Source organism: Rhineura floridana, chromosome 3, assembly GCF_030035675.1.
Source record: "Rhineura floridana isolate rRhiFlo1 chromosome 3, rRhiFlo1.hap2, whole genome shotgun sequence".
Classification (NCBI taxonomy): Eukaryota; Metazoa; Chordata; class Lepidosauria; order Squamata; family Rhineuridae; genus Rhineura; species Rhineura floridana.
This window is the reverse complement of record NC_084482.1, coordinates 24,389,471-24,410,089: the sequence shown is the minus strand read 5'-3', so window position 1 is coordinate 24,410,089 and position 20,619 is coordinate 24,389,471. Positions and strand designations below refer to the sequence as shown.

General features: G+C 44.3%; 1 protein-coding gene across 6 annotated transcripts in view; it reads left to right on the top strand.

The window, feature by feature from the left end:
• The window catches only part of LOC133379552 (cyclic AMP-dependent transcription factor ATF-7), a 149,719-nt gene extending 130,842 nt beyond the window's left edge, over window positions 1-18,877 (top strand). For all 6 annotated transcript variants that reach the window (XM_061615077.1, XM_061615075.1, XM_061615076.1 and 3 more), the window contains 2 exons: window positions 304-412; window positions 5,198-18,877. In XM_061615077.1, the coding sequence (XP_061471061.1) occupies window positions 304-412; window positions 5,198-5,415 (327 nt within the window). In that variant the 3' untranslated portion in view covers window positions 5,416-18,877. The remainder of the gene's footprint in view (window positions 1-303; window positions 413-5,197) is intronic.
• The last annotated feature ends 1,742 nt before the right edge of the window (window positions 18,878-20,619 follow it).

Sequence of the window (20,619 nt, the reverse complement as noted above, 5' to 3'; positions counted from 1 at the left end):
TTTTTCCCCCTAGCTTGGCCATGTTCATGATCAGCCCAGATGTAGCAAAAAGCATCACACAGTTAAACCATAAGTTCTCGTCAGCTTTTAAGTGCCAAAAAGCAAGGCGTACAAAACGGAGCATTCCCTACCTCTGGTAATGAGCAAGAGGCTCGCTCACTCACTCACAGGCTGACACCCATATTACACAGAACCCTCATTTCATGCAGTACCTCTGAGTGGTGTGATGCTGCCCCAAACAATTATTTAAAAGACTAAACATGGGAACACATGCAGTGAAGATAAATGTTTCCTTTCCTACAGAACGAAGTCACATTATTACGAAACGAAGTTGCTCAACTCAAACAGCTGTTGCTGGCTCACAAAGACTGCCCTGTCACTGCATTACAGAAGAAAACACAAGGTTATCTCGGTAAGCAGAAGCCTCTGAACATGCCTGCAGGGCAAATGAGGGTAGGATGTGTGGATGTTTGCATTTCAGTGCTGTAGAGAATTGTGTTTTTAGAGCAAGGACAGGCAACCTTTTTGACCCTGTGGGTCAAATGTGGTGGTGGGTGGGCATTTGGGAGGGTGTCAATGGCAGGGTGGAGGTGGGCAGGTTTGGGACCATTCACACACACATGTTCATGGGGGGGTTAACTTACTTACAGGGAGAGAGCATTAATTAACATGGAGACAACGACACAGGGGGAAGCCTCTCCCCATGCACCATCATATAAATCACACTGTCCCTGCAGCCTGCCAAACAGCTGCCTGGTTTCAAAGCAAGCTTGCTTAGTGCAGAAAGGTTATTGCAGGGGATGGTTATTGTACGTTTCCAATTCCAAAATGAGGGCAAAAGCTGTTCTGAGGAGGAGTCTGGGAAGAACACAGTATGACTCCTTCTGACATGTATCTGTACCAGAGTGGTTGCCACCACCTCTGTAGTTGCTCCTGGGCTAGCCAGTGTGTTTGGGCAACCCCAGAAATAATAACTTTCAGTTAGGTGGTGTGTCCTGACACTGTGTTTATATGGGACCAGCATAGACAGGGCCAAGAAGGCAATAGCAGCTAAACCAAAACAAGTGCAAATAAAAGTGGTCTTACTTTCTTTCACACCTGTAAAACAAACATCCAGTTAGGAAGCCAGTGTAGATTTAAGGTCTATTCCATAAGTACTAACTAGATCGATCAGCCGGTCAGGGGGAGGGATATCATTGTTATAGGGTTAGAAAGGGAACTGAAGGAGGATAGATTTGCAGCTCAAGCATGAGTTTCCTCCCTCTCTCCCTCCCCACCCTCAGTCTCTGGCTAAATTTCAGAGTTGAGCCACTGTGTTAACAACCACAATCTGTCAGCGGCCATGGGTATGCATAGTTCCATTTGCTCAGTGGAACTTCTGTTTCTTCTCCTCCCCCCATTTACCCACAAAATGTGCTCTGGAGGATCCCCCAACACTCCAGAGCTGACTTTAAGGGAGCCGGGGGGGGGGGCTGGAGGGGTTAGGAGAGAAAGAGGAAGCTCTGTTGCGTTCATGGAAGTCAATTGTGCTAGCAGAGGTGCAGCATTGGCTATGGCCCTGTATGCTGTCAGTGGGTGGAGTCAGAAGCAATAACAAACAGACATATGAACGTGTTCTGGATTAACTAATCTGGAATAAATACTTCCCTGCTTCAGTTTTCACATGGCTATGTCAGATTCCCAATCCTGTACAGGTGTACTCAGAAATAAGCCTCACTGGGTTTGATGGGGTTAAATATACAGAGGTTTATCTATTTATTTATATATTTTATTTAGAACAACAGAGCAATATAGCCACTGTTCTGGAAAAGAAGTGAAGGCAGTTCCTGTCTGACCCTAGTATGTGTGCACATGTAAACACATATACACAGAGCTTGGGGGAGGCCTTTGTTTCCCATGCTATACAACCAAAAAAGGGGGGTTAAATCATTTATTTTTTGTTAAATAAAATAGGTTCCCTTAATTGTTTTGAAACTACCAAAAAAAAAAAAACGCTTTAAAGAGCCAGGAAAAATAAGGAGGAAGCCAACAGGAAGGAAAGGACTCTTATAGGACAAGAATGAGGCAGCTGCAGGAGATGTCAGGGGCAGTGGGGGGCACACCAAGCCCAGGCTGCAGGTTGTCCATCTGTGGGCTAAAGGAATGTGCCGGAAAGGTGTTCCTCCTTTTACCCACTGTCCATTCTTTCATTTCAACTGCTTCTTTACCTCTGACCCATTTCTTTACCCCCTCCCCATTTCCCAGCCTGAGTTCTTGAAATCTTTTGCATCAGCCCTGTTAATGAGATCTGGAATCTGTGTAACACTTTGATACTTGGGATAAGATGGACTTTGGGCTGGCTCCTTCCTTACATAATATTTGTAGGGTCATTTTGGCAAAATCACAATGGCTGGTAGAGATGCAAAAGAGAGAGGGAGGCAACAATAATGCAGGAGACTCAAGACTATTTGTGCTGCAAAAGGCATCACCGTTGTGAGTGTTCAGAAATTCCACTTGCATGTAGTGAACTCACATTTGTGCCTTGCAGGGCTCTTGGCACAGGCTGTTTATTTTGATTCACTACAATGACTCGCAGCTTGAGCAGTGTGGCAGTGAAACCAAACCGCCTCGCTTCTCTGCTTCCAAAGGCTGTTCCTTCGTGTGCAATACAAAACAGGCAGCATGATTCTTTTTCCCTCCCTGTTAACTTTTGAAGTTTATAGTTCATATTATTAGTCTTTTCTGTCTGCTTGTTGCAGGAACAGAAATTCAGTTTGCATCTGAATAATGAAAATAAAATTGTCTCTCTCTTGCACACACACACAGCCTTTTTTTTTAATAATGAGATTTGTGACTAAGCACCTCCTTAAACAAAAATGCCAGAGAGCTTGGATGGAATACAGCTTCGTCATGCATAGTTGGGTTATTTTATTTGTAATACCTTGCAAAAAAAAATTTAATCTTAAAATGCAAGGAGTCAATGAAGTGAAACAGGTTTACAATCCACCATGCTAAAAGGCTGATGATGTTGTTCAATAGGCCCTGAAAGTCAAAAAGCCAAATACTTCACTTAAAATTTGAGGAAATAATACAAAACAGCATGTGAATGTTGGTTCAGCACAGGACTGTAATGCACCCAATTGTAAGGCTGAATTTCTTCTTCTGGATGCACCGGTTCAGTCTTGGGACAAAAGGCTGGTTCAGTAGCAGCTAGCAGCAGTTTTGCCTTGCTTTTGATCTTAACTATGAGTCAATAAGTATGTCAGTACTAGCTTATTTTCTGGGATGTATCCCAAGAACAGCTGGTGTTATTCACACTAGATTCTGAGTGGAGGCTCTCCTCAGTGCTCAATTTTCAGGTTTCACTCCAAAGAAAAGTAAGTTTCTCTTAAAAGAGGAACAAGCTGGAATCCCCATGATGACCCACATGATTTTCTAAGTCTTCACATACAATAATTGGATCTGCAGGTTGGAAGGGTTCCTGCATCCTACTTGAAATGGAACCCTCTTGAGCTGGCATGCGTGCCGCTGTCAGTTGAGGAGAGCTCTGTTTAAAGCAACAGGGGTGTTCTGCCGCTAGAGATAGAGCATCTTGCCCTGGCAAAGAGTTTAAGTAAGCTCAGCCATAAATCTACCAGCTTGGGTTTTCTCATAATAAATGCTGAAATTGTACTGCTGAACTTGTACATACATAGAGCATCATTAACATCATCATCATTTATTACCCGCCCTTCACCCAGAGGTCCCGGAAGGTTTACAACAATTTTAAAATATGGCATTAAAAACAACCTAACATTACAAGAAGGGGGGGGGAACTAATATAAATATATCTAAGATGTCAAAGGCCAAGATAAGGAGGTGCATCTTCAGCATTTGCCAAAAGTTGTACAATGAAGTTGCCAGACATATTTCGGTGGGGAGGGAGTTCCACAGCTTAGGGGCCGCCACATAGAATGCCCTCTCCGGGGCCACCTTCTCCAAACTTCTGAGGGTGGTAGAACTACCAAAAGGGCCTCTCTACTGATCTCAACACCCAAGGGGATCTGTAGGGAAGGAGGTGGTCTTTCTGATATTTGGAACCTAAGTTGTTTAGGGCTTTAAACACTAGCGTGAACACCTTGAATTGGCCCAGGAAACAATATATGCTGTCATAATTTTGTTGCTGATTCTTGAAAAAGTGGAGGGGGTGGACATTGTGATGGAAACTGTGAAGTAGTTTCCAAGATTGTGAAGTATCCACATTTAGCTTCTGCTGAAAGAAGCTAGAAGGCATCTAGGTCAAAGGGCACAGTGCTTGAAATTCACCATGCCCTGTACTAGGGGTGGATGGATGGACTGATTAAAGTCTGGTCCATCCTGGTTCTTATAGTGGATGGGACTAGGTCTGTCCTGTTTCCAGGTGGATCTTTAATGGAAAATCTTTAAAAAATTCACCCAGAAATGCACACTTAAAGTACTTATAACGGGGTCTAAGGCTTGCACACTGCCTCCATTCTCCCTGCCCCATTTTTTTCCCCTTTAAAGTTCTAAAATAAAGTACGGGGGCAGCCATGGTTTTATTTTAAACAGTTCCACTGAGATGAGCCAAATAGCATCATGTTCTATCGCAAGGAGCCCCACGTTAATGCTGTTCAAGCTGCAGGAGTTGAATATCCTATTTTAGAATTTTGAAAGGAAAATGGGGGGGGGCAGAGCCAGTGCACAACTCTCAGACTACTTCATAATGGAATCCCCCAAATTGTGGATTCTGAACTGGACAATTAATCCACTTCATGATTCGCCTAGATCACATCAGGGGAGGATAAACCATGTTGGTTTTGCTTTGGAAAATCTCCAGAAGGTGGACTAGAGACACGTGATGCATGGTGTGGATTGTGCCATCTTCTCATCTGATTTGCTAGAAGTTTCTTTAGAAACCTGAACTGGATGAATTACATAGGCAACACCAAAGTGTGGTGGTAGTGTTCAGTAGCTGGAATTACTGGTTTATTTTTATACAAGGAATTTTCTGAGAGAAAAAAATCGCATCATGAGGGGGTGTCTACCTAAAACAGCGTACAGTAACACCTATAGGAGGGGGCAAAATGATTGCCAGGTGTATTTTGTATTAGAATCTAGACCTATAGACTTCTACAAACACTAGCATGTGATGGAGACAACATTTCTAATAACATTTCTCTTTCTGTCTGTCTTTTTTTCTCTTTTTTTGAAAAACCAGAAAGCCCCAAGGAGAGTTCTGAGCCTACAGGTTCCCCAGCTCCTGTCATCCAGCACAGTTCTGTGACGGCCTCTCCCAATGGGCTGAATGTCCGCTCTGCAGCTGAAGCTGTCGCCACTTCAGTCCTCACTCAGATGGCAAGCCAAAGGACAGAACTGAACGTGCCCATGCAGTCGCACGTCATTATGGCTCCCCAATCCCAGTCTGCTGGCAGATGATGTCACAAATCGTGTGACATAGAACTAACCAATAAGAACTTGCAGCCGGAGAGACTGATCATAACTAAGCCCCTTGATCAATTTGGGGTGGATACAGTTTTTGTTTTGTTTTTTCTTAAAGTGAGTTAAGGGCAGCTATGGAGCTTCTAACTAAGTATATCTCATTCAGATCCTGGCCCAAAGTAGTTGACATATGACCATCACATTTCTAAAGGATGGCTTCAGAATGAGCAACTTCATCATCCCTTAGAGACAACCAGTCATCGTCTAGAATCAACAGTCCATGTAGCTTTGCTCAGTGTGGTCTTAAATGGTTAATGTTCAGGTATAAGTTCCACTAACACTAAGCCTCCCTTAGCTTGGTTACTCATGGTGCTTCCTTGAGTCGGCTGCTTTTGCAAAGGAAAACAGCTCTTGGGAGAGGCTGTGACATTTTGCTGGGGCTGCCCGTTTTTTAAAAAATAGCATCATTGCTTTCAGACACCTCTGGTGTATCCATCGCAGCTGTAACTGGCTTTCAGATCTGCACTTTCACACAGGACTCAAGCTCAAGGCTCTGAAGGTGGTAAGCTCCATAACTTTTGTAGGTTTGATCTCCCTCCCCCAACCCCATTCCCAACTGTTTTGTGAAGCAAGTAAGCAACTTCACTCATAGCTGCTGTGATTGATGGGTGTTTGCAGTTGCTGGAGTGGAAATGGAAAGCCTATTATGTGCATCTCAAATTGCATAGTCTGTAGCTACACGCATTATCAGGGATGAGCGCATTATCACTCACCTTTTTATCTGGTACAGTTTCTAGCCCATTTTGGCTGTGGAGGTAATTATCAAAGCATGATAGGAAGTACCTGGTGTTTCATTTGCTAGGAAGGAGGAATAGGTAGTACTTCCACTGATCAGAAGGCAGAGCTTTAGCACTTTGTGCACCTCCTAGCCCCTTCCTACATCTAGCAGACGTAGAATGAAATTAAACAATTAGGATATCTGTGTGTCTGCAGAAAATGCTCCACCCTCTACATAAGCCCTAAGTGTGTCAGCCTTAGCTAGGCACCTGCTGCAGTGGCTGGCTCATACAAAGCTGAGCCGGGATGATGTAGGAGTTGCCCTGCTGGGAAAAGAACGTTTCTCCATAAGTCACATATTTGAAAGATTTCAAAACCCCTTTGAACCCTGTGCATTTCAAAGGATAGTCTTGCATTTAACCCAGTGAACTTACCAAGGCTGTGACCTTAAATCATGGACTGTCTATTTCAAGGGCAAGAGGTTTGGATTAGCATTCCAACCTGCCTGCCCTCTTTTCTTTCTCTTTTGAATGCCCCTGCCTGCTTTGAGTAATGATACACCCACTACTACTTCTCCTAGCCACCCTTTTCAGTGCAAGACTCCTAGAATACCAGTGTCAGAAGGTATATTTAAAAACTAAAAACCTTGGCATTTTAAAGGCACTTGGAATGGTTTTCTTCCTGTTGCCTCTGCTTATTGCCAAAACGTGTGTCTGTGTGCACAAATCTTTTCCTCAAATTGACCTTGACCTCTTGCTAGCTGGGCAATTGTCAATATTTAGCCTGAATCTCAAAACGAGGAGGAAGAAGAGATGTGATGGTTATGTTGAGGCTATTAGCATGCAAGCCCATACAATGCCAACATTTCCTCAATTTCATCTTCTGAAATCTTTTTTTTTTTAATGAAGCATTCTTTTCTTTTTAAAGGGCTCTGTACTCCAAGCTGCCAAACATTATGAGGTTCATAATTACTGACTTTTTAAGTCCCAATTTTGGCCAATTCACTCATTAGAATATATAGTATAAACGTATTCAGGAGTCTTGGTATCAATTGGACAATGCACATACGTCAGGACTTGTGCAGATGTTCTGGGGTGAGTGAGCTCTCTTGTCTTTCTAGCTTCTCAGGGCCTCAAAATCATGTTTTTTTACCCCATTTCCTTGCCTTAGCAAAATCTTGGTTCTAGTCTATTCTACTGTGACCTTTTCTTTTTCCTTTCTCCTCTTGGTTCCTTTTCCTTCCTCCTTTGTTTAAAATCAGCAAGAAACTTGTTCTGAATGTCTGCAGACTTCTTTTTAGCAAGCAGGTCAGACATCCGGTAACTTGTCTTTTCTTCCCCTCCCCTTTATTTAATATGTTGAATATGCACATAGGAAAGTGCTTTGAATATCACTTGTCCCAATAGGGTATCTGTTTCCTTAGTGACAGCTCTGAAAACAAGACACAGCAGGTGCAGCAGCCAGGATCCTCTAAGGATAATAGAACAAAAAAGGAGGCTTGCTGGCTAGAGGACAGATTGAAACTTTTTTTTTTTTTTTGCATCTTTCAAAGCCCAACAATGCTGTGTTTTCATTTAAAAAAAAATCTCAATCCTTTTTATAGTGGAATGAATGCCAGAAAGGGTTGGAAGGTAAGGTATTGAAGTTGGTCCCATTTTCCAGGAGAAAAGGGATCCAGGGCAGGGTTGAATCAGAAATCTGAATTGGTACCAAATCATAATAACAGCCACCACAGTATTGTGGAAGATAACATATGAAGCTGACTCTAGTAACTCACTACTCAGGCTGGTGGTAGTTGTCCAAGGCCTTGGGCAGAGATGCTTCCCTCCGCCCTGCTTCCTGTGATCCCTTGAGCTCACTGTTCTTCACATGTCCCCAGATGTTGTTGGATTACAACTCCCATCATCGTTGACCATTGGCTAAGCTGCCTAGGGGTTGATGGGAGTCGCAGTCCAACCATATCTGGGGACCCAAGGCTGAAGAACAGTGCTTTAGCTGGAAATCTTGAGGATTGAATCTGCGGGCCCTGTGCATGTCAAGCACATGCTCTATGTCCCTATAGTATGACCTGTCTCCTAATCAGCATCCATTTGAATGTTCAGTAGAAAGTCATCTTAAACATTGATCTAGAGCAGCCCTCTGCAACCCTGGGTCCCCAGATGTTGCTGGACTACAACCTCTGTCATCCCCAGCCAGCATGACCAGTGGTCAGGGATAATGAGAGCTATATTCCAATAACATGTGGGGACCCAAGATTGGGGAAAGCTGCTCCAGAGCAGTGTGAAAGATACCGTGGTGTAGGCCTGGCCCTGCCTGCCTGCCTGCCATTCACGGGTTCATCATCTCTGCCCCATCCTGTTATTACCAGTGGCTGTCACACCTCTAGTTCCCAGCTGCCACGTTTCTTTACATATAACCTTGCAGTTTGCACATAAATGTGCAGAATCATAAGGTAATACAATGACCAAGAGTGGATTTTAAAAAACAGCCGTCATAAATAGCGGGAACAGGCGCAACAGTAATCTGAAGGAAAGGGAAACTTCATAGATGCCATTGTGGTGGCTTGTTGGGCCTGGAACGGTCCACATGCTGTCTGCTAAGGAATGAAGAAGCTATAGGCTCAAATCTTTATCCTTGTAACAATGTTTCTAACTAAATTTCCAGATTCACTAATGCTCCGACTTTTTATAATGGCATGTGTCAAGTATAATATCCTGCCAGTCCGTTTGAAACAGGATGAACGCAGCCCAGCTCCATGAATGCAGTGTATTAATAGCTTAACACATGGATATGACAGAAATCAAATTTCCTATGCTGAGAAAGGGTATCTGGCAGCCCAGGAGCACATGTGCTGGACCTCTAATACTACATGTAGTGGGGAAATGGCAGCAAGTGTAAAGCTGGAGCTGATCAGCAAAAAGAGGGCGAGGATAATGACTAATACTGTTCTTCATGTCTCTGTCATGAAGTGGTGGGGGTTGGGGGACAGAAGGAAGGGAGGCAAAACTGACGTATTGAGTAGGGCCCATTATGTATTTGCGGTATTTACCTCGTCGAAAATCTTGCATGTCCCCATAGTGTGTAAGAACAGGATTAAGCTACATATCAGCCCCCAGGGCACTATTACGGACCCCATGAGCTGTAGCTGCAACTTTGGAGAAACTCGGCTGTTGTTTCCATTACAGTTTCCAGCTCTTGTGGATGGAGGAAATGTGTTTGGGGGAATGTTACAAACCCTCCACCTGTCATTTGGTATCTGCTAAATTCTTAAAAACCATATGCACAGTGTCTAGTTGAAATAGACTCTAAGAGCAAAAGTATTTTTAAAAAATCACTATTTCTGAAATTTGTTTGAAGGAAGTAATTTCTCGTGTGTTTTTTTGTTTGCTGCCTTGTAGCCCTCCCTTTCCTCTGGCCCTGCTGCAGTGTGGGAGCCTTTTTCCTTTCTGTGTGCTGCCAGGGAATGTGGGAATGAATCGACCATGAGGGTAGAACCAGTTGCATGGGCCTCTGCCTACCAGTTGTCGCCCTGCTGAGAGGGAAGAGCATTGAAGACCTACACAACTTGCTCTGCATTCATTGTTCCAGTATTCACACACATACACACACCACAACAATGTGAAATCTAACACCAAGGGGAAGCAGCACCCATGCCACTGCAGGTGTGTGTAATGTACATCCCTGTTCATGGCATTTGCTAGTGCAGGGAGACCTTGGTCAGCTGCGTTCTCCACGAGAGACACCTTTCACTGTATCTCCTGCTCCTCTAAACCCAGCTGCTAATTAGCATAACTTGTTGGAAAACACTGAGTTCATTCCTGCAACTCAGACAATCAATAAATTGGAGTTATGGCAAGGATCTGGTGCCAAAGGATCCATCTTGCAGCACCCTCAGTTACTAGACCAAGAGGTTAGCAGATACGTTTACTCTATGGAAGTGTAAGTCAACTTCTAAATGTGGTTCCCTTGAGCTAAGCATGGAATAGCTCTAGCCAGCAGCCCTAGCACAGGGGGAAATGTAGGTGCAGTGAGGGACAAATTGGCTATGTATGGTAAGGTGGAGTGTCACAGCTCATCTACATATTCATGTACAAGCAATCTAATTTTCTTCTGATACAGGTTATTTTCTGGTTGTCGCAGGGAAGATTACTACAGATGTCAGGAATGTTGTCCATATTCACAAGTTGCATTTAGAAGAGGCATGTGCTACAGCTCTAATAGGATTGTACTATTCCAAAATGAAAATAGCATTGTGAGGGGGGCATGATGAAGGCTCTCCTTCATCAAAATTCCCTGTTTTGCAGCAAAGCTAGCAAGTTCAAAGAAGTATTCTAGCCTCCTCTTTGATGTGCTAGTGTTTTACATACATGATGTGTATGTGGGGGGGAATCATATCGATGCTCCCGTCTCTAAATTCTGAAGTAGTACAGTCCTAGGAGGACTGTATCATGTGGTGGTGAATCTTGACATGAAAATTGAGCTCTGATTGGTGATAAAACCTGTCACCATTTCAAATAAACTAAATGGGAAAGTTGGCTCAGTTGGATTGTTCGTTATGCAAGGGACATCTCTACAAAAATGTCCACAAAAGGCAATTGTTAGGTTATGCCTAGGATCCAAAGAAGTGCAGAAGCCCATCACAAGAGACATGTTCTTTGAAGGGTTGCCCCCTCCCAGCATATTGCAAACTGTTTTTGAAACATTTCTCTGTTGTTTGTTACATGGTATTTGGGGCAGGGGAGGGAGAGAGAGAAGATGTGCTGTTTGAGACAAACACTTTTTTAAAGTTCCTCTAGATTCCGGAGAAGTAGACCATAGTTCTTTAGATCCTGGCCTGTGTGGCATTTACCTCTGAGTTGCTGCCACTACAGGATGCATCAGAAATCTAGTGGATCATCTCGCAGAAAATTGGGGTAGGCGTGAGGAATCTGTGGCCCTCCAGAAGCTGCTGGATGCCAAGTCTTATCACCCTGATCATTAGCCACACAGACTGGGGCTGATGAAGTCCCAACAACATCTGGAGACACCCCACTCCTGCTTTCCAGCATCTCCAAGACATACTTGTCTCAATATTTCCTTTTAAAATATTAGCAACAGACTAGATGGCTCCAGTGGACCTTGGATATCTCTAGCTGCTGCTTAAAGAGACGTTCTTGGAGCATTCTTCTTTCAAAAAGGTGAACATACCATTTGTGCACAACCCTCTATGGAAAACCAATATCCCATTCTACTTCTAGTGTTTTAAATCAGTGGCTCTTTAAGTGCAGCCTAGGCATGTTCTTCTCAGCTTAGAAGATCCAGATATTTAATTTGAGCCTTGCTCTACAGTTGGATCTCCACATGAGTTCAGTATGAAGAAGCTTGCAGAAGCAATTCTTTGCCAGAGTTGGCCTGTATAGGAAATTCATCTGACCGAAGGCTGACTGTTGTGCTCCACAAACCTCAGCGTACCTTCCTCATCCTCCCCATGGTAGAGATGAAGGGCATTTTTCTACTCCTCTGTAGGAAGAACTGTCCATTATCTCTAAACCAAGAATATTACTTTCCTAACTCTTCTGGTAGTCGAGGCCTGCCCTCCATTAGGACAAATACTTAGATTGCAACCTAGCCTAACACAGCCCTGTCTGTGGTACTGAGCAGCCTATTGTTCAGTGGGTGGTACTCCCCTCAACAGCTTTGGCTTCTTGCCATTCTCCTGCTGAATCCTCCTCCGATCTGTTCTCCCATGCTAATAGAAAACGGAAATCAGTGCATTGTATGTCGCTAGGCTCTGGGCTTATGTTGAGAGATGTACACCAGCTATATAGGGTTTTGGGGAAATTACCATTTCCCTGCTGCAAAATATAAAAAGGAAGAGAGATTTTAGAACCTCAGACTTGCTTGTCCCTAACTAGGTTGCCTGCCTCCAACACCCAGTTGTTGTTGTTATACATAGTAGCAGTAAAACAGTGGGGCTTGTGACATACCAGCATAATGGGGAGTTACTCCCCACCGTTAACCTTACTTGCTAGTGCACATGGCGTGTGTTGAGGTCAGGCCACAGCTGATGCATTTTGAAAGTTGTTCTAAAGTGTTAGCTGCTAACCCTTTTCTTGCCCTCGTTTTAATAGACATGTTTGCATTCAATTTTTTTTAAAAAAAAAAGAAAGAAAGATGACTGGCAACTGCAAAAGCGAATGCTTTCCTTTTTATTTGCCTGCTATGAATACTGTTAGATTTCCTCTTGCTTGCATTCTCTAGACAACCTGCTGATGAGAATCAATATCCATTTGGATATTCCTTTCCATACCTCTAGCTGGAGGCAATGGTTTACTTCAGTTTTGGTTTTGTCTTCCATTCCTTTGGGGTTGTTAAACTTTCTCTCTCAGTGAAAGGTACTTTTCCCAACTTAGAGTCTTGAGCTGGCTGGTAAAATATGTTTGCTCCCTTTCTTTTCTATGGAGAACTTTTTTTTAAAGGGCTAAATCCAAACAGATGGTTCTGGTTCCATCTGAACAATAAATCCTTCTGTCATATTTTCCCATCACACCTCCACCCTGTTTTACCACCCACCCACATCTCAACTGTTTGCCAAAATCCCTTCCCTCAGTTTTTACCACCCACCCACATCTCAACTGTTTGCCAAAATCCCTTCCCTCAGTTAGAAGGAAGAGTTGCCCTCTTGCATTGCAGACTCTGCACAGTGTCTTGGAAGAAACTCCAGGCCCTGCTTAGTGCCATATCTAGTTTGCTAATGTATAGGTGTGCCCGCCGTTTCCACAAAATTGTTTCCTTTTTTGATAGGACATGGAATGTTTTGGCTTGTATGTGTGATTGTTGGCCCTCGTGCATGATCTACATTTCATTGGGGGGGAACGGCTCTGCTTTTCTGGCTTATTTCTTTCAAATAATATATTATGGCTTGGAATGCTATTCCTTCTGAGCTCTGATGTGTTTACGATATGTTCAGAAGAGCAGAAATTGAATCCAGGTATTTGCAGGCAGCTCTTTCCATGGTTTAGACTGAAAACAACATTAAATAGTAAGCTCTAAAGCATGTAGAAAGTCACTGGGCTGCTTCGGTCTTCTGGGGCAACCAGTGCAAATTGAGAGCATCTGCCTGCTTCCCTTCACCATTTAAGGATGCCCACCAGAGGGTCTTTCCCCAGGTCCCCCAGAATCCTGGCTGTGGCTTCTGGTCTAGAATCTCGGTGATATAGGTAGTGCTAATTCTGAGATGCTGATAGGTTGCTGATTCCACCCACCCACCTCATGGTTTGTTTCCCCCCCCCTTGCTATCCACATGCCAGAAATTGTCAGTTTTTCAGTCAAAAACCTCCATAAGTACCCCAGATAGTATAGAGGCTGAGTTATGGCAAGGCTAGCACACTTTTCTCAAGTTTCATTGAATTGGTTCACTGTGCCTTTCCTTCTTCCCTTGCCCACTCCTTTGTGATTCTTAAGTTACATCCACACACTATGGCATTTAAAGCACATTTATGCCACAAACAGTCATGGGTTCCTCCAAAGAATCCTGGGAACGGTAGTTTATTCTTCACAGAGCTCCAGCACTCTTAATAAACTACAGTTCCCAGAATCCTTTGGGGGAAACCAAGTGCTTTAAATGCATGGTGTAGATGCGACCTCAGTATGTTAATAGTGGGGTGAAAAGCATGGAGGTCTAATAAAGGTACAAGCTGAATGAGGGTGGTGGTGGAAGAAAACACCCACTTTTACCTTTTGATACATATGTAAGTTGACTTGAAGCTTTAGAAAAAGAAAACTCCAGACCCAGCTCCTACTGGCAGAAGGTTACATTCACTCTAGCACTAAAATTATGAATGGAAGTGCTCCTATCACTGTTCTTTAGGGTTGCATTAGACTTGTTTCTGGCATTTCCAGTTTTAGTTGGGGGGAGTCACACCTCTTCTCCCCACCCACCCTTCTCAGTACACCAAAGAAAAGCAGAGGTTTTAAATATGGTTAGAACAACAAAAAGTCCTTAATAGGGATGTGTTAGAATTTCACCCAATTCAGATGTGAAACCAAATTTTCCATTAATTTGCTTATTCTCTATCATTTATCAGAGTTTTATGTAGTGATTTTCTACAGTTATTTTCAAGAACATGTTTTTTAAAAAATGTGCCTCTAAAAATCTCAATATTGAGAATATTTTTTCAGTATTTCCTTTCATTTATCAATATTTCATTTTAAAATGGCAATATTTTCTTTCAAAAGATCAATATTTCCTTTATAAAACCATTACTAATGTCTTTCTTTTTTATGCGGGGAAAAATGGGTCAGTAAAAGCAGCAGCTGGCAAACAGAACAAACCCAAATTGATAGCAGCCTGTTGGGTCAGTGGAGTGCTTTCGATCTGGCACCAACCAGTGGATCCCATCCCTAGTCCTTAAAGGCACTAGCAAATTTGGGCCTAGCCCACGAAAGCTTAAGCCATAATAAATGTGCTAGTCCTTAAGGACTAAAATCTAGCTAGGGATGTATGAATGGATGCTGCAGATAAGAAGTGGTAAATGCTGTTTGGCCGCTGTGGGAAGCAAGATGCCGGACTGGATGGGCCTTCGGTCTGATCCATCATGGCACTTATGTTCTAATGGCCCTGTGAGTGTAGAACTAGAAGTAAACTCGTGGTAGAAGGGCCGTAGCTCAGAGGCAGAGCACCTGTGTTGCATGCAAAAGGCCACAATTCAGTCCCTGGCATCTCCAGGAAGGACTGGGAATGTCCCTCCTCTGAAACCCTGGAGAGCCGCTCCCAGCGAGAGTTGACCGTACTAAACCAGATGGATTATTCTTCCGACAACAGCTGGTATAGCACAGTGGGGAGGAGAGCCTGGCTGGGAGGCCAGAGTCTGTGAGTTCAAATCCCCGCTCGTGTCTCCTGGGTGTAAGGGGCCAGCTAAAGATCACCCCCACAGTGAGTGGCTCAGGGGTTACGTCCCCTGCCACCTGTGCAGCCGTGGGCAAGCAGCATAGTCCCAAGGAGCCCAGTTGCCCCCCAGCTGGCAGTTGCGGACGAGGAATGGGCTGGTTTGTGCAGCTGTGGCAAGCTGAGCAGGCTCCAGCCAGTTGGGGAGGACTAGCCTCAGAGGGAGGCAATGGCAAACCCCCTCTGATTACCGCTTACCATGAAAACTCTGTTCATAGGGTCGCCATAACTTGTGATCGACTTGATGGCAGTCCATTCCCATTTTCATTCTTCTGACTCTGCCTCCTATACATGTTCCTATGTAGAGTTTATACTTGTGAATTAGGCCAGAGGCTCAAAATGCAATCTGATGAATCAACAAGATGTGGCAACTGTGCTAGAGCTGTGGCAAGAATAACATTCTTAAAATATATATTGGGCTGCACATTTGTACGTTGGCTTCATCTGGCTTGTGTGCTGCTGCATAGAGCCGAGTGAAACAAGGTATTTTGCCGTGGGGTGGGATTTTCCTTGAGTGAAAACAAGTGCATGCAACAAGCAAGCAAATTCAGCTCTGCATCTAATTTTTAAAATCTGCACAGGTTACCTATGCATACCGATGACATCTTTGCATGTTTGAAAGAAACATACTGTTGAAATTCGGTGCAGAAATCCAGTGCATTTTGGCTGTAAACCACTGCTTCCGTCCTTGCCCATCCCATGTCACCATAGTGGTGACACAGTCCCTTGGCTAAGGCAAGCCAGTCAGTCAAGAAAACGCAAGAGGCACCATTTTATATTGGTGTTCTATGAAAGATGTGAGCTTCCTGAAATGCGTTGGACTTCAATAGCTAATTGCCATCACCCATTGGCAACTCTCAAGGTCATCTCTCCAGTTCTTCTACTGATGTCGCGTCCTCCATTTTTTTCTTCTGGAACATGCAACATTACTCTGCTTTTTGAATGGAGCTAGAAGCATTACTCCCTCGACTTCTGGTGCGGTTGCTGCTTGAAGCACAACAGCATGGAAGTGGGGCCAGGCGGCAAGCAGTTTGTGTAAAAAGGCTGTCCTTTATATTGTCGGGTATTTTCATCATGCCAGGGCCAACTCATATTGGGAAATGTATATTGGCATGGTGAGAAATGCCATAAGTACATGGAAAGCCATTTCGAACAACAGTCATGTCCTGGTGGATCTACCTCCACATTGTTTGCATTTCAAGTGGCGACCAGGGTACAGTATGAACATATGAATTGGGCCTCTGACTTGTTTTATTATGAATCTTAAGATCACTGAAAGCAGAGTAAACTCAGTTGGGCAAACACTCCTTCCTTGGATTTTTTTCGTAAACATTGATAATTTGCTAACCACCTGCAAAGTGACATCCGAGGAGCAGATTTAGCAACATTCTTGTTTTAGGTGTCACTGCTGCATGCTTGGGAGACCCTTCCATTGGTATCAAATTTCTCCCTATTTGTGCTCTGAAAGAGGCAAGCTGCAGCGAGTGAAGGAGCAAGAAGCATAAGCCCTAGCTAGCTCCTTTTAATGGAAGTTTCTAATTAGTTCTAAATGAAACACCTTTTATGCTGCAGTCTATTGATATTTGGTTAATTTTTCAGTGAGGTGTGTGTACCTGTATTATACACATTTGCAAATACATGCACAGGCGAAGGGCTGTTTATGGTGAAACTTTGTTTACGTTCCAAGACTGCATTGTCGGATAGTTTCCAAGGCCACATAAGAAGAGGGGATTTGTCTGAATGTGTCATCTCAATTCCTTTTGAAATAAGCCTATAATTAGAGGCTGGATTCTAGGATTAATCATAGATTCTATTTGCAAGAACCACATTCTGACAAAAAGCCATAGATCTACCTGTATGGAAAATTATTCTGATGGATGTATCGGGGAAGGGGTATCAGAAAGCACTTTTAATATGGAGAGAGAAAGCCCATTGCAGAGGGTTTCCTGAACCTGATGCCCTGTTCTGACTTGCATTGTTTTTGATAGTGATGCTGCAGAAATTGCACCAGTGCCTGAGGAAGTCTGGACTACATCAAAGTTTTGAGGGTGAGGAGCCCAGATTCATCATGTCAGTTGTCCTGTCTTAGGAATAATTGATCCTATGGTCCTTCCAATGGCTTTTTACCAGCGTTAAAGGCAGCTTCTTCGGTGGCCTCTCTGTTTCCATTGTTGTTGCAAGCCTTGCGTTACGCTGTAGAGTTTTATAAACAGCCAGAGCCATCTCTTTAACAGAGGCATAGCCCTACATTCAGAAGTGCAGGACAAAGATGCTTCCTAGTCACTATTTTAATTTGATCACCTCTATACCTGAACAAGAAGTAAGCACATTGATAAGGGAAACGGCAGTGCAATAGGATGGCTTAGGAAACCTGGCAATACTTGAAGTATACAAGAAGTATGTATGTTTAACAGTTCAGGTTCCATAACTGAGCTAGATTGGCTTGGAGTGAAACTACTTCTACAACAATATTGGGAGGAAGCCCATGGAGGGTGGCATAGCAGAGAGGTGAAGAACATGATAGTGGTACTCAGGCTCATTGAGGGAGGCCCATTTACTTCTCTCTTGTATTTTGCCCTGTGCTCAACTACAGTTCAGGTTTTGAGTCCAGCCAGCTGAGCTCCAGTTGCAACAACTATAAAAGCATGTCTCTTTTCCCCTTCCTTCATTTTAAGCCTGCCTCAGAGCAAAGCTCATTGTGACATGTTTGCAGTCACATCTTACCTGCTCTTGGATCCCTCTTTCTTCTCCGCCTCTCCTTCTCCTTAGTTTAGTAACCTTCCTTCACGTTGCTGGGAGAGTGAGAGAGAGAAAGATACTGAGCTGAGAAATCTGTGAACAAGCATCCTAGCATCCTGCCTCTGTGGATGAGAGGCAGCTCAGATACCCCTTCCTTTTTGTCTCCAAGTCCTCTTGGTCCTGAAGTTGTCCAAAGTGACATTTATATCATGTATGATTGTTCCTGATTTCCCAAAGGGCTCCACCCTGCGACCCCGCAACCTTTCCATCTCTCCCCATGTTCACACAGACTTCCCTTGTTGCAAAACTGCACGCTGTGCGGGAGCCCATGCAATGCCTTCCTTTCCCACAAGTAGCTGCCCAAATTTTTTTAAAAAAATTGTTATGTTTTCAAATATAGATATATTATATGGAGAGCTTTACGATCAGTAAATTTGAGGGTAGGAGGTTGGGGGAGAGAGATCCCTGAATGCTTAACCACAGAGGTGGTTTAGTATCTCATAAAATGAAATATGTATCTATGAATATATATAGAAATATATAGGCATATATCAGCTCTTTTCTCCTCAATGGCTGCCATTCGTTATGCAATGACGTTGTTGACATGTCACTTCCTGAAATATATGCAGATCTGAGGTTCCCAACCCTCCCTTTCTCAACAGAGACTTTAGTGTAGGTTCTTCTGCCTTTTGATAGCTACGTGAAGGGGAGGCAGAAAGGCGGAGAGATGCTTCTACTCACTGGTAAGCCAACCAATAATTCACCGAAGTGCTCCTGTGAGCAGGTCCTCACAAGCTAGCATTTTTGCCTGCCCCGTGGTTCCCATGGCCCTGTGTTTTTGTTACCACAGGCCTGGGTGAGCTGTGGCGTTTCATCTTTGTATTCTGCTATTTTTAAAATAAACTATGTGCATTTAAAAAACTGGCACTTACCAACTTGTTCTTTCAGCCACTGTTCTTACCAAACATATAATGTGCCTTTTTATTTATGCTGCAAATGTAACATTAAAATATTAATGAGAACAAGTTTGTTTGCATTGTCTCTCTTTCTGCGTAGGGTGGTTTGTTGAGGTGTCTGCCTCAGAATGCTGGGGCACTGCTGTATTCCACTTTCTTGTTGGATGCTTTTTCTTAGCTGTGTATTTATAGTCTTCCTTGGGTTGCATGAGTGACATTGGAAGCTGCCTTTGACAAGGTTAGCCTGTCACTCTAGCCTCGCATTGTCTGCTGTTCTCTGGTCTGGCTGTGGCTCTCCGGGGTCTCAGGCCAAGAAAGGTCTTTTCTCCCACCTGCTCCCAGCTCCTTTTAACTTGATATTCCAGGGATTGAGCCTGGGACCTTCTACGTGCAACGCATATCCTCTGCCACTCAGTTGCACGGACCTTCTCCTGAGGCTGAGCTTACCTACTGACTGGAACATTTTCACGTATAGGTCCACTTGGCAATGTAAGCTGAGGGAGAGCTCTCTATCTGCCCTTTCTAAGGTGACAGCCCAAGGCCATGAGAACCAAGCATCAACCCAGGCCTGTCAAGCAAAAACTTTGGCTGCTGGTGGAATACCATTAGCCATCAACTCCCAGTCACAAAGGCAGCATGCTTCTGAATATCTGTTCCTGGAGAACACAAGGTGTACTCATCTCCTGCTTGTGGCTGCCCACCTAGGCACTGGATTTGTCCACCTGGACCGGCTCTTCTACTAGGCAGACTTGAGGTAGCCACTTCAGGCTGGAGTGTGTTTGTGCCCCCCCATTTCTCCTGAGCTGAGCTCCCTGCCCCTCAGATGGAAGACAGAACTGTGTATGCCACCCAGCCTGCCCTGTGCACCCTAAACTGGCCTGCTGCCCCTAGGTGAAGTGGAGGAGATTGCCCTGTGCTGAAGAGTCAACTTTCAGTCCAGTTCACTTCTGTACACAATGGGAGGGCCGGTGTCATCTTGCCCTTCACCTCAGGTACCATAACACTTTGGGCCAGCCTGTTGGCCAGTGCATAAGCAGAATGCTGGAGTAGATAGGGCAGAGGTGGGAAACCTTTTTCAGCCCGAGGGCCACATTCCCTCCTAGGCAACCTTCCAGGGGCCATATGCTAGTGGTGGGCAGAGCCAGAGACACACACACCTCTAACCAGGCCAGCAAAAGGCACTATCAGAGTTCAAGGACACCTCTCAGCCAGGCCAAAACCCTCAGAGGGTGCAAAGCAGGGCCAGTGGTGGACATGGCTGCAGAAGGGGTGTGGCCTAGGAAGAGTTCTGAAGGCTACATTCGGGCCTGACATTCCCTACCCCTGAGATAGGCCTTTGGTCTAGGCCAGTAGGCCTCTTCTTAGGTCAGAGAGGCAGCTGGAAGGGCCTCCCTGGGAGAAGTGTGCTTTCTTGTGCTCCTGTTGAACCTCCAATGTTGGCAGCACACTGAGAAGGGCCTCAACTCTCAGCTGTTGGAAACTCTTCCCCTCCAAACCAATGAGCCCTCATTAAATGTGCTTCTTAGTAGAGGATCCTGCTGTGGGATCAGTGCTGGATGAATAGATCCATCTCTTGCAAATTGGTAGCCTTCAGGAGCATAACCGAATGCTCTAGTGTCTGTTCCCTTTTTGTCCTCCAATGCAGTGCCTGAAAGTCATATCTGGATGTCTAACAGACAGCTCTCACAATCCCTTAGGTGAAGTTTTGGCCCTCTAGATGTTGCTGGATTCCAACTCCCATCAGCCCCAGCCAGCATGGCCAGCAGTCAAAAATAATGGGAGTTGTCTGTGATGTTCCTATAT